The sequence below is a fragment of the Crocuta crocuta genome, unplaced genomic scaffold (assembly GCF_008692635.1).
Source record: "Crocuta crocuta isolate KB4526 unplaced genomic scaffold, BGI_CrCroc_1.0 scaffold620, whole genome shotgun sequence".
NCBI classification, from domain to species: Eukaryota; Metazoa; Chordata; class Mammalia; order Carnivora; family Hyaenidae; genus Crocuta; species Crocuta crocuta.
Genome location: NW_027527402.1, coordinates 348,787 through 362,763, shown reverse-complemented (window position 1 = coordinate 362,763; position 13,977 = coordinate 348,787). Strand labels below are relative to the sequence as shown.

The following is a 13,977-nucleotide window of genomic DNA, read 5'->3' as shown; positions in this document are numbered from 1 at the left end:
AGAGCGGAGTCCTCTCAAGCCGCTCCCGCAGGAGCAGGTGAGAGGCCGGCCTGGGCCAGGGCTGGTGGGGCGGGGACCGTGCGGTCGACCGCGGGCGGACCCGGAGCCGGGCCCCGAACCTTGGGAGTTTACATTCAGCGGGATTCCGGCTGGGTCCAGACCGGAAGCAAACCCGCAGTAGTCAGGTCCGCCCCCCAGCTCTTGTGCAGAAGTGCTGGCCTGGCACCCGTAGCCGCTCCTGCCTCTCGTACCCTCCAGATGCAGGGTACCCCGGGAACTTCTAGTTGTGCCCCTGGCTGACGGCTGTGGGGCAGCACAGCTGATACTACTGCGCTCCCTAGGGTGCTTAGAAGTCGCCTAGGGATCTTGTTCACATGAAGATTCTAATCCAGCAGGTGCGGGGTAGGGCCTGAGATTCTGCACTTCTAACAGTTATTTGGGTGAACTTGAGAATGGGAGTGTAATGCATTTCTTGTGACTGAAGGTTGTCAAGAGTTGCAGGAAGCCCATAACTGGGATCACTGTGGGGAACATAGGGCAACATCTTTGAATTTGTTGGCCGAGGGATCACCTCGGCCTTCAGTTTGATGAAATTTGAGATACATTGAAGGCTTTTTTTTTTTTCTATTTTGGGGTTTCTTTTTTCTTTTTTGATATTTTTATTTATTTCTAGGAGAGAGAAAGAGACAGCGTGAGCAGGGGAGGGTCAGAGAGAGAGGGAGTCACAGACTGAAACAGGCTCCAGGCTCTGAGCTGGCAGTCAGCACAGAGCCCGACGCGGGGCCCGAACCCACGAACCGCGAGATCATGACCTAAGCGAAAGTCGGACGCCTAACCGACTAAGCCACCCAGGCGCCCCTATTTTGGGGTTTCTAAAACTATTGTGGATGGGATTTGAGGTAGGAGAATATCTTTAATTGGCTAGTCATGTGGCTGTAATGTCTTAAAATCTACCTGGTTTGGTCAGGGTAATTATGAAGAAAGCACAAATAGTTTTTTTTTAATTTATTTTTTAAATGTTTATTTTGAGAGAGAGAGCACATAAGAGGGAGAGAGGAGAGAATCCCAAGCAGGCTCCACACTGTCAGCCTCAGGGCCCAATGGAATGCTGGAACCCATGAAACTGGTAGACCATGACCTGACCCAAAATCAACAGCTGAGCCATCCAGCAGCCCCTAGGGGTTTTTTTTGTTTTGTTTTTTGTTTTTTTTTAATGATTAACCTTCCTGGGTTTGATTTTTGGAGACAGGCAGTGAAGGTCTCTGGTCTTTGGTATCAGGCAGGCCTATACTTGAAGAACTGGCTTCCCCAGCGAAGTTAAAAGAGGCAACCTGAAATCCTCAGGCCACCGCTGTCACACTTACCTGTGGAGGGCTTTTGGATGAACTGGTCCTCCTGGCTGATGTTGGAGCAAGTTCAATAGATTTCCAAACCTCATATTTGGCAGACTCTTCATGATCATAGTTGCTTTCCAGAAACCCTTAGGGTTGTGACCTTTCACTACACAACTAAAAATCTGGTTCTTTTTGTTTTTAATGTCTTATTTCTGAGAGAGAGAGAAAAACAGCATGAGCAGGGGAGGGTCAGAGAGAGAGGGAGACACACAATCTGAAACAGACTCCAGGCTCTGAGCTAGCCATCAGCACAGAGCCCGACGCAGGGCTCGAACCCACGAACCATGAGATCATGACCTGAGCCAAAATCGGACGCTTAACCAACTGAGCCACCCAGGTGACCCCTAAAAAGCTGGTTCTTAAAGATTGCCACACATGAACTCAACCCTTTAAAGCACTTCCCACATGAATAAACAAATTTTGGCAGGCACTTAATTCTGCTACCAGATTTCTAGTTAGCCTTTCTGAATGGCTGCACCACTTTCCATCTGGTATTGGTATTTCTTTTTTCTCATCCTCCCTCCTCCCCTGACCCCATTCCTTCCTTGCTTTCTGATGCGTTTTCAATCCCTTATTCTCCCTTTGTGTATTTTCACTAAATCTTCCTTATGATTTTTGGACATAGCCTGTCTCCCCCTTCTCTGTTTCTTCTTGTTACAGAAAGGCTGGAAAGTAACATATAGGGACAGAAGACTCACCGTGTTAAAGACAAATCAGTGGTAGCAGAGAATACAAGTCTGAATGTCTAGGCTTGGACTTAGTATACATCCTTAAGAGCCTGAGAAAGATTTGGATTCTTTTAGGACTTTTTCCTGAGCTAGCGGGTATGTGATGGTTACCTTCTGCCATGATGTTGGAAGGGACAGTTTGTAGCTCAGGTAGAATGCCAGCTTCATTCGTCTTCTGTCTGTGTAGCCACAAAGTAAGAACCCTCTGAGCCCATGGCCTCCCTTTGCAGTCAGGGAAGGCACGTTACCTTCTACCTACTCACATTCTCCAGACTTCAGCCAAATGCATGAAACATCTTTGATTAGCATCAAAGCCAGGGCTGGAACCAAGCCTTTTTCCGTCTAGGCTGTGAGCACGTGTCATCGGCGTAACTTGTTTCTGCATGATTTCTCTCCGGTTTGCTTTTCAAGATCCAGCTCCATAGTGGTTGTTATTGGGATTTTCTAAGCCTCCTGGTTCCTTTATTAACTATAGTCAGAAGGCACCACCTGGCAACAATTCTAAAACGAAAATTGCCTTTGGTAGATGTTTCCAGACTTGTGACTGGTTAATAGATGAATACAAGTGACAAGTCACTCCATCCAGTTATCTCAGAAATCTTCAGAAAGTAGCGTTGTTTAAAACGAGGTGTTTTATTGCATTGATTTCTTCTGGCTTGAACGGCTGTTGACTTAATTTGTCTTCCTTTAGCCGTACTTGGGAATATAAGCTCTGGAACGTGGTTGGCTGTTTGTTTCCTGACCATTAGATGAGACTCAAGGGCATATTCACGAGATAAATGTGGCCCTGCTTTCAGATCCCCTGTAGCTCATATCTAGGCAAGATGGCCTCCAACTCAGGCAGGTTCCTCAGAGTTTATAAAATAAAGCCTGACTTATCTGCGTTCTGCTATCGATTAAGGCATTTGGGTTTCTGTTTATTTGGGAAGGATACTGTCGGTCTCACTGTTGCTCAGTACTATCCAGAGCTCGGCGAAGAGAAGCCCTGTTCCGGAAGCATGACACCGCGGATGTACCAGTGACTCCATTCATTCCTCTAGAGCAGTGTCCTTGACTGCCTGATCTTGGAAAGCCTTTGCACCCCCAATGGGGAGCTTTAAAAAATATTGATGCCTGGGTGTCCCCTCTGCAGATTCTGATTTGACTGGCCCAGAGCATCCAGACATGGCAACATTTTCTCTGGTAGAGCTTTAGAATGATCCGGACTGGATAGCATTAAAAAAGTTGAGGCCTCATCCTAGATCAGGAAGATCTAGATGTGATGAGCTCAGGATGGGGCTTGGGCATCAGTTTGTTTCGAAATTTTTTTCCCATGAAGCCGATGTACAGCCAAGGTTTCAAACCACCGCTTTATTCTGCCATCTACACCTCGAAGGGGTTTGTTTACTTTCATGTAGTTTTTTTTTTTCCTTTTACCTCCGGAATGTAGCATATCAATCCCAGTATAGTATTGTCTTCACAGAGATGTGCTTTGGTGAGATGTCATCGTTCTGTGTTGAGAAAAGTAGGAGACAGCTCCACGGAACTCATTGCTGTGACTGGTGAAAAGATGTTCATTATATTACTCTATCCTCTTTATGAGGACCCTTGGGAGGAATTTGTCTGTTAGCATTAGAAGTGGTGTGCTTCTCCTGCACAGTTGGCTTGCTTTTATCTTTAAGCTTGTCTAGCTGATTGAGTTTCTCCCTCCATAAAAGCCGGAGAGCTTAGCACTGAATCTTTGTCCCACCTGCAGTTAAATATATGGGTCTTTATAGTGTAGATTTTTGAGAAACTTTATTTCTGTACCCAGTTTTTGTCCCTATACTAGTTTGCTTTTGTCTTCCTTGCCTGCTTTGAATTGACTACTCTGTCTTACCCTATCTTAGGTCTTGCTATCCTCTACTTTAAGTGAGTTCTTAAAAATGGGGCCTAAATAAGTAATATTTCAAAGCTAGTCTTTGCCACTAACTCAGAAGCTGACGAGCAGGAACAAGAATGACAGTGAGTGTGGGGGTGGGTACCAGGTACGCAACTAGTGTATCATCTAGTCTTAAAAATTTGAGGGGCGCCTGGATGGCTCAGACGGTTAAACGTCCAACTTTGGCTCAGGTCATGATCTCACGGTTCATGAGTTTGAGCCCCGCATCGGGCTCTGTGCTGACAGCTCAGAGCCTGGAGCCTGCTTTGGATTCTGTGTCTCCCTGTCTCTCTCTGCCCCTTCCCCTGCTCAGGCTCTCTCTCTCTTTCTGTCCAAAATAAATAAACATTAAAAAAAATTTTTTTTAAATGAAAATAAAGTTAAATTCTATTTAGTATTTGCTGATTAAAGAGTTTGAGGGGCGCCTGGGTGGCCCAGTGGGTTAAACGGCTGACTCTTGATTTTGGCTCAGGTCACGATCTCGCGGTTTGGGAGTTCGAGTTCTGCGTTGGGCTCTGCGTTGACAGTGCAGAGCCTGCTTGGGATTCTCTGTCCCCTTTGTCTCTGTCTCTCCCCCACTCTCTTTCTTTCTCTCTCAAATAAATAAACTTAACAACAACAAAAACGGGGCTGTTACTTAAAAAAAAAAAAAGGTTTCAAAACAGGTCCCAGGTTGAAGCACACCAAACCACTTGTTTTCCTGTGTGCATTCTTTTTTTTTTTTTTTTAGGTTTATTTCTGAGAGAGGGAGACACAGAATCTGAAGCAGGCTCCAGGCTGTGAGCTAGCTGTCAGCACAGAGCCCGATGCGGGGCTCGAACCCACGAACTGTGAGATCATGACCTGAGCCGAAGTCGGACACTTAAACGACTGAGCCACCCAGGCGCCCTCCTGTATGCATTCTTTACCATCTCTGCCTCACTCAGACTTCTTTCTGTTCTTAGGATTCTGAGTACCAGTCTCCCCTTACCCACCTTTCACTCACAAGTCCAAGTCTTCGCTTTTCTAAAGCCTCTTCACTTCGAAGGCCGTTGCTTCCATGAAACTCCTCTGAATCCCCAGCCAGAAGAGGTCTGTCTTCTTTGAACTCCTGGGGCCCTCATCTGGTTTCTTAGGGCACGTGGTTTCTGTTTTAGTGCCGCTGTCATTCACCTTCATAGCTTCTTGTCTCTGCCATCCCACAAACCTAGAAAAGGCAGGATCATGTTCTCTTAGTCTTGGTTTCTTTCACAACGTCTGGCAAATTGTCTGTGTGCGGGCCCTTTGCTGGGCTTCCAAAATGCAGGGGTAAATCAGCGACCCAGCCTCTTCTCAGAGCAGGACTGCTGAGCAGGACAGACTAGTAAGGGAGCTCTTCTAATACAGTTTGCTGAAGGCCACCAAAAAGAGCCACTGAGGCTCCTCTGAGATCCTGGGGCCATCGTCACAGCTCCTGGGAACATTTAAGCCGTCTTGCGGAATGAGCGAAACCTTTTCAGATGAAAGGGAAAAGAACGTTCCAAGTAGAAGAAACACGAAGTTGAAAGGCTGGGAAGTACGAGGACAGTGCTGTAGAAAACAACGCTGTGTGGCGCGCCTGGGTGGCTTAGTCGGTTAAGGGTCCGACTTTCGCTTAGGTCATGATCTCGCGGTTCGTGCGTTCGAGCCCCCGCGTCGGGCTCTGTGCTGACTGCCAGCTCAGAGCCTGGAGCCTGTTTCAGAGTCTGTCACTCCCTCTCTCTCTGACCCTCCCCTGCTCACGCTGTCTCTCTCTCTCTCTCCGAGAAATAAATTGAAAACAAAAAAACAACGCTGTGAGGCTGCTAGAGGGCAGGTGTGGAGGACAGGGAAGAAATGGGGGAGAGAGAGGGAGAGGCAGGGGCCATCATGCAGCTGTAAGCCCATGGAGGGTTTTATGCAGGGAAGTTATAGGATCAGAACTTTGGAAGAAGGAGTCGTGGTTACGGACGGTAAGAAGAAGGTCGCTGCTCTGAACACCCAGTCTTCTGAGGCCAGTCGCTGCAGCCCCCTTGGGGGCCGATGCCCAGGTCTGGAGGGCTGGCTACAGGTGGGACTGAGACAGTGTCATTTGAAAGAATGGAGGGTTTCCTTTGTGTGGAAGGAAACCTGGGGCGCTCTCCTGGGCCATTTCTGGGAGGGGCCAAGGCAGATACAATGACACACGACCCAGTAAGTTTTCAAACGTTGGTTTTAAAACAGAGTAGTGGGAAATTGAGTTAAACGATCTTGTGACTTTAAGTGCTGTAGGAACTCAGGTAAGAAGGCAACCACTAAAAGCTGGAGTAGTCACTAATGGGAAGTAAGACCTGAGCTATCATTGCACCTTGAAGAGAAGCTGGATGGGCAGGAGTCCCTCCGAGCATCGGAAGCAAGTTGATAGAAGATGCAGAGGAAGCAGTGGGCATGGTGAGATCTGGGGAGGGGCAGAGAGATGCATAGTGACAGTATAGCTGGGGACAGGGGCTCAGCCCATGGGGGGAGTCCTGGAAGGTCTCTTGACACATTAGTTTTAGCTACTGATATGATGAAAGTGGCTTCACAGGATCAGTGGCAGGACGGGGGTATCTATGGATTGTCAGGGTGGAGGGAAGGGAGTCAGTCACATTTGCCTGAGGCAATAATGTTTTACACTCCGACAGATAAAAGGAGGACCTTTGGGAGTGACTTTTTTCCTAGGCGGTGATCAACAGAGTTTAGTGCGTGCTGGTAGAGCAGTAGGGGAGAGTCAGGGCTGTGAGTTGGGGGCCTGGGAGCTGTGTGTAATCACTGCAAGCGACGTAATGTGTTTGGAAGAGGAGCTGGTATGTGGGAAGAAGAAAAGATTTTTGTTTTTAAAATCGAAGTCCTCCCACCTGACTCAGTGAGCGTAAGAGTTTCATGGGCAGTTGGGGCTCTGAGACCTGTGGCCACTTGTGATGTTTTGAAACCACAGCAGTACGGTGGAGCAGGAATCAGATTGCAAGGAGGAAAGGAAGATGGCGAAGAAGTGAAGGGTTCTAAGGGGGCAGCCCCTTATTTGAGAAACTGGATGAAAGGAATGAAAAGGGACATTAGGTAGAGTCCTTAAGGGCCGGGGAGGCATAGAAACCTGGAGGTTGGGGCGCCTGGGTGGCTCAGTCGGTTAAGTGTCCGTCTTTGGCTCAGGTCATGATCTCGTGGTCCGTGTGTTCAAGCCCCGCGTCAGGCTCTGTGCTGACAGCTCAGAGCCTGGAGCCTGTTTTGGATTCTTTGTCGCCCTCTCTCTCTGCCCCTCCCCCGCACATGCTCTGTCGCTCTCTGTCTCAAAAGTAAATAAAATAGTTTATTTAAATTCTAAAAAAAATTTTAGAAACCTGGAGGTTGATTCCTGGAAAAATCTTACAAGTGTCTGCTCACCGAGGTCATATTATTGTCATTCATTCGTTCGTTGGTTCATTCACCAAGTATTTGCATGCCAGGCATTTTGGTGGCCTCTCCCCCTTACTGCAGCTTGGGCTTAGTGCCAGAGCAGCATCTTAATAGTGAGTGCTAATGCAATAACAGGACTTGGGCTAAGGACCCTCGGAATAATAAATTATGCTCTCTTCTTCCCTTCATTGGAGCTAGAGTTAAAGCCTCTTTCTTTCCTTCCCATGGGACGGTGTGTCTAGGGTCTGTGATCCCAGCTATGTCTCCCAGGCGCTGCTGGATATTAATGCTGTAAGTTTCAAGAACCTTCTAAACAATGTATTGTTTTTGTGGTCATAACAGGCAGAGTGGAATCTCCAGCTATTAGAGGTTCCACCCCAAACTCAGTTTGATTACACCGTCACCAATCTAGCCGGCGGCCCGAAACCACCTTCTCCTTTCAACTCTCAGTACCATAAGACCATACTGAAGGTGAGCCAGGCCTCCCTGCCCTGCAGAGCCCCCTGTAAAGCTTCTGTGGTTTTCTCTGGGCTGGATTTAGCAGACTGTGAGGTATTTTCATCCTTCTCTTTCTGCCCCATGTCAGGGGGGCATGTTTGCTGGACAGCTGACCAACGTGGGCATGCGGCAGATGTTTGCCCTGGGAGAGAGGCTGCGGAAGAGCTATGTGGAGGACCTCCCCTTTCTTTCGCCAACCTTCAACCCACTGGAGGTCTTGTGAGTCTTTCCTAAAAGGGATATTGCTCCCACTTTAAGATTTACGCCTGAGGACGCCTGTACTGACTCCCACCCCAGCCCCCCCCTTCCAAGATGGTTCCCATTCTTCCCCGCGATAGTTTGGGGCAGTTACCCGTATATGATAGGATCCTGTGAACATGTGGTCAGTGGAGGTCACGTTCACTGACTTTTGGGGCCCTTGGGGCACCCATCCCACAGAGAGATGCAGGATCCCTTCCAGTCCCATAGCTCCCCTTAGGTGGTCTTAAAGCCTCCCAGTTGCTCTGGAAGATAAGGCAGTGTATATAATGATATCTTCCTGTTTTTGAGCATCTCTACCCTTTTGTTTTTCTCCAGTGTTCGTTCCACTAATATATATCGGAATCTGGAGTCTACCCGGTGTTTGCTGGCTGGGCTTTTCCAAAGTCAGAAAGAAGGTTCGAGTTTGGAGTCTAGAAGTCCGCTCTTGTCTCTGAGGAGCTCTTGCTTCATCCTTCCAAAGCCCTCCCCGCCTCTCTTTCTCCATGCCTGTTCCCTGGGTTTCTCTTCTCCTCACATGTGGCTTCCAAGGTGTACGTGCTCTGGTGGGCCCTCCCTTGTCTGGCCTGCTGCCAGCCTGACCTCCACAGCGATGTGTCAACCACTCCGATGTGCCCCTATTCCTGACTTCTCCTCTTAAGCTTCTACACAGGCTGCCTGAGGCACCCCCAGCCAGGCCTTGTGAATAATCCTGGGGCTTTCTGCATAGGTAAGACACTGCTGAAAAGGAAGGAGGGCAGGAGGAACACTTAGCCGAGACCCAAGCCCGCTGCCATCGGCTTGGACTCGGCGATAATCCATGGAATGACTCGGACGGTACTGACAGTATTCCGTTCAGCCTTTCCTCGCTGAGAAAGGCTGTTGAGTTTGGGTTTTAACGTGCTCAGCCGGTGAGTGATTGCAGTGAGTGGGGCCCGACCTTTTCACCACCAAGGACCACGTGTATTATTTTCCTTCATGGATCTCATGAATCGAGGGCCGTTGACTGTCAGAGGGAGCTGCATTTTGTCACTTATACTTGATCCAAATCTACATTTAATTGCCAGTCTGAGTTTCATAGCCCCATGACCTCACCAGTATTAAGATACTAGAATGGTGCTGTAAAGCAAAGGTTCTTGCTTAGCTTCTTTAGCAGTATCTCAAATAGATATAAAATTTCCATCAGCCTTAAAAAAAATATATGTAAAAGAATAGAAACCTCCAGGCCAGATGAGGCCGGCCTCACCCCCCGTCGGGGTTGGGTATAGCTGCTAATTCCAGCTGAATCTGGCCCCTGAACCCAAGAGTAACATAGAGCTAACAGAAGGGGCCGCCCGCTTTGGGAGAGCCCAGTGCTGGCCTTCTGAAAGCTCTGCACTCACCCAGCTTCTAAAAGGCACATGAATATGCTCTGGTCTGAAAACACCAGAGGTATGACTGGAGTAGGAAAGCTGTTTCGTGGAGGCACCTGACGACAGGCAGGTCTCAGACTGAGACTGCCCCATATTCCCAACAGGGAGGGAAATGCTATCATCACATCCACCAGCCACGGGACCTGCGCGCCCTGGGACTCCAATCTGACCACCTACCAGAGCCTTTTCTAGTAGCTTTGTACCTACTCACCTGTTTAATTCTTGTAATAATCCTGTGATGTAAGTAATAGTATCCCCAATTTACAGAGAAGGGAAGTAAGGCACAGAGAGGCTACATGACTTTCCCAGGGACACGAAGATGGAAATGGCGGAACAGGGACTCAGAGTTTGGCGGTCTGGCACCAGAAGCCAATATTCTTCATCCTGAGGCTCTGCTGCTCAGAGGACACATCTCTCTGGAGAGGGCCTCTGATCAGTTGACCAACAAAGTGTGTCTGAATTTTGATATTCTAGCAAAGTCACCATATGCTCCTGGAATTTTGACTGTCAGATTTTTGTTTGAGATACTAGCGCTTCGGGGCTTATATTCACCCGATCACCCTGTATTGACCTCCGTGAATTCCAGAGAGCTGCTGTCACAAGAGCGCCTATCTCTTTGCCATTAGAGAGGGTCCATCTTGAGTCATGTAGCAAAGGAAGCCGCCACAGGCCCTTGCCGTCTCTGGCACAGAGCAAAGCCTCGGAAGGTGTTCGAGCACCTTCTGTGGGTATGGATAGGAGGCGATAAAGGTACTTGTGAGCTCTGAGCAGTAGTGAGCTACTGTGAGGTATACAGTTGACCCTTGAACATGGGTTCGAACTGCATGTGTCCACTTAGGCGTGGTTTTGTTTTGGTAAGTACAGTACAGAACTACAAATGTATCTTCTCTTCCTTATTCTTTTCTTCATAACATTTTCTTTTCTCTAGCTTACTTGGTTATAAGACTACACTATATAATACATACAGCATACAAAATATGGGTTAATCAACTATGTATATTATTGGTAAGGCTTCCAGTCAGCAGTAGGCTATTAGTAGTTAAGTTTTTGGGGAATCAAAAATTATACATGGAAAAAAAAGTATACATGGATCTTTGACTGCGTGGGGGGATGGGTGACCTTAACCTCCGGGTGGTTCCAGGGTCAACTGTATGAGACACATTATTTGTAGTCTAATGTGTGGTTCCTGGCAGTTCATCTGGGAGCCTGGCTTTCCTTTTAGGCAAGGCCACGGGGTCTGGCAGGATTGATGACCTTGTGGTCGCTTTCCTTAGATTGTCATGTGTTGAGTCACCATATTGGTCCATAGGATTGGACTTTAAGAGGCAGGGAAGTCACCTCGTTCTGATAGCATCCAGGCCGGCCCATTCTTTCTTAGAATGCCCGAGGGCTGGTGGTGCAGGAGTCTTTTGGAACAGATCAGGGAGGTGCCAGTCTGATCTGGGTGTGTACCTGCTCTGATCCGGTGTGGCCTGTGGCCGGGTAGGAGGGGCGGTGCCAGACAGAGCAAGGCTGCTCCTTGCTTTCTCCACTTCCCAGCCTGCAGGAGAGCTCCTGTGGGCGAGGCCAGGGATGGTGAAGGCAATTACTGTCCTTAAAAAGTAACCTTGATGATCTGTCGCCTGAAACAGACAAGAGAAGAAGGGAGTGGGGACGTTGGGAGGGACAAGCTGAAGCCTCTTCCTGCCTGGCTCTCCCCTTCTTTCTAGGACCCATCGTCATCCACACTGATGAAGCAAGCTCTGAAGTCTTGTACCCCAACTACGGGAACTGCTGGAGCCTGCAGGAGAGGACGAGGTAACTGCCCTGGGTTCTTGCTCACCAGTGGGGAACAGCCAGACCTTTGGCACTTGGGGCTGGCAGGCCTCTGCCTGACCTGCGGGGCCCACCCAGGCTTGCCGTATTGGTGGGTGAGTGGTGGGAAGGATTGCTTCACACTCAGGCCTGCCATTGCTGTCCAGGAAATGAAGCTCTTGCCTGTAGTGGAAGCGTCTAGGGAAGGTACAGCAAGCTTGGGAGAGGCCACCTGCCGGCCCGGAGACATGGCACATTCGGCCCGAGTCGGGTCAGATATTCTTGGGTCAAGAATATCTGTTTTTGGGCGCCTGGGTGGCTCAGTCAATTAAGCGTCCGACTTCGAGTCAGGTCATGATCTCATGGTTCGTGGGTTCGAGCCCCATGTTGGGCTCTGTGCTGACAGCCAGCTCAGAGCCTGGAGCCTGTTTCAGATTCTTTGCCTCCCTCTCTCTTTGACCCTCCCCTGCTCACGCTGTCTCTTTCTCTCTCTCAGAAAGAAATAAAACATTAAAAAAATTAAAAAAAGAAAAAAAAGAATATTGTTTTCAAGCAGACCAGGGCCATGGTTGTATCGTTTTTGGTATAATGGAAGACAGTGCTAGAGCGGAATTTGGGAACCCAGGCTGTTATTCTAGCTCTGGTACCTGCTAACTTCCTTGTGTAAGTCATTTGAATTCACAGAACCTTGGTTGACTCATGTGTAAGGTGAGACTGATCCCTGCTAACCCCAACGGTTTATTACTGAAGATTACATGAGATCCCAAATGATGAATGAGATACACCTTGCAAACTGTTAATTACTGTACAATAAGGCTTTGCCTTTGGTTTTTTTGGCAGAGGCCGGAGGCAGGCCGCATCTTTGCAGCCAGGAATCTCCGAGGATTTACAAAAGGTGAAGGAAGGGATGGGCATTGCCAGTCATGATGGAGTGGACTTCCTCAGCCTCCTTGACAATGTGGCTGCTGAGCAGGTTGGGTGACTGTCCTCTGGCCCTGGGGGTGGGGCACTGGGGGGAATGGGCGGGACAGAGGGAAGTGGGCAGAGGCAGGGCGGAGGGCTCGCTGTCCGGAGGCAGCTGTGGGAGGACTTGCAGGTAGGATGGATGTGGGAGCTGAGCACAAGCAGGGAGGACTCCTCACTTGCTTAGGCACATGGACATTTAACTCTAGATCAGAGTTTCCCGAGGCACGTTCCCAGAATGCCCGCGATGTGAGTGTATACACTGTGTAGACGGGCGGGGTGGGTGATGGGGATTGTGTCTAACAGTTTTGGAACCCGTGTTACCATATCACCGTTCAGAGAGTCTCTACGCACAGTAGCAGAGTAAAGAATCTGAGAAGTAAAGAAGGCTGATCAATCTTTAAATCTGTTTTTCCCAAATGTATTGAGCCATAGATTCTCTTTTTACCTAATGAATACTAAAGACCACCCAGCAGGAAAGCCTTCTCTGGATTCAAAAGGCAGACACCCGACGGTGCAGTGTCGCCTGGGCCCCCCTTCCTCCTCTTGTCAGGATGACCGTGTGCCCTGGAGACAGAACTGCCCTGTGCTTATGGGTAACATGGAGGCCAGGTTGTAAGATGAGAGTTTATAGAAAAGTATTTACATGGCATCCTTTTTAGAAGTCCATTTTGAGGAAATGAAAGCCATGTGGAAATTTACGAATTCTTGCCCTGTGTCTTATTTATTTTTTATACTTTAAAAAAATACAAATGTTTTTATTTCCAAGTAGATGGGAAACCATCAGAAAGGTAGGAAAAAAGAGTACCCCCACCCCCCCCAGGGAATTGCTTCAGAAGGGCCTTGGGACGTAGCTTTTGGGGCTGCTGAGGCCCTTCGCCAGGTGAAGACAGGCCCCCGAAGGCTCTGTGGAAGCTGGTCAGCTGCCGAGCTCAGCAAACAGGAAGCATGTCTTTGTAAAACTGTCCCCATGGCCCTTCCAGGTGCACAAGCTCCCGAGCTGCCCCACGCTGAGGAAGTTTGCACAGATGATTGAGCAGAGAGCCGTGGACACGGCCTTGTACGTTATGCAGAAGGAAGACAGGTGAGGGACCTTTAGCTGTTGCCGTCAGAGGTCACGCTCCGTCAGGCCTCCCGCTAGGTGGGGAAGGGGGTTCACTTGGCCTGTTTCCACCTGCCAGCGCGTGTTTCTACATGTGCGGAGGGGGATCACCCTGTTCTGCCTCCTGTTGAATGGGTTCGGCCCTACATCCTTACACTTCTGGAGCTGCGACTGGGGAACTGGTTCTCCCGGTCGCAGCTATAAGGAACCAGGAGCTACCCCTCAACTGAGTTTCTCTTAAACACTGACTGTTTCCCCTTTTACTCGAAGTTTCCAAGGGTTTGGGTGGGGAGAGCTGGTGGAAGAATGATGACTGTTGACTTTGCTCATCAGTTTACAACTTACAAGCCAGGTCCACATCCTGGCACTTTTGGTGTTGGGAGTCTTTATACACAGAGAACCCTCGCACCAGAGGCGGTGCCATTCCTCCCCCCAAACGCCCCCCTGCCCCCGCTTTGCTGCGCTGCATGCGGGGCTGTCTGATGGGGCTCATGGGGCCCGGTGGAGCCCGCCTGCATCCTGTGTGCCTGCACCTACCGGCTTGCCTCAGTGCCGCTCGCCC

General features: G+C 49.1%; 1 protein-coding gene across 1 annotated transcript in view; it reads left to right on the top strand.

The window, feature by feature from the left end:
* ACP6 (acid phosphatase 6, lysophosphatidic) overlaps nucleotides 1-13,977 on the top strand; it is a 19,663-nt gene that overhangs the window by 718 nt on the left and 4,968 nt on the right. The window contains exons 2-8 of the mRNA XM_077753433.1: nucleotides 1-37; nucleotides 7,752-7,880; nucleotides 7,996-8,126; nucleotides 8,484-8,563; nucleotides 11,266-11,353; nucleotides 12,191-12,323; nucleotides 13,297-13,397. The exon at nucleotides 1-37 is cut by the window's left edge and continues 54 nt beyond it. Of these exons, the coding sequence (XP_077609559.1) occupies nucleotides 1-37; nucleotides 7,752-7,880; nucleotides 7,996-8,126; nucleotides 8,484-8,563; nucleotides 11,266-11,353; nucleotides 12,191-12,323; nucleotides 13,297-13,397 (699 nt within the window). The remainder of the gene's footprint in view (nucleotides 38-7,751; nucleotides 7,881-7,995; nucleotides 8,127-8,483; nucleotides 8,564-11,265; nucleotides 11,354-12,190; nucleotides 12,324-13,296; nucleotides 13,398-13,977) is intronic.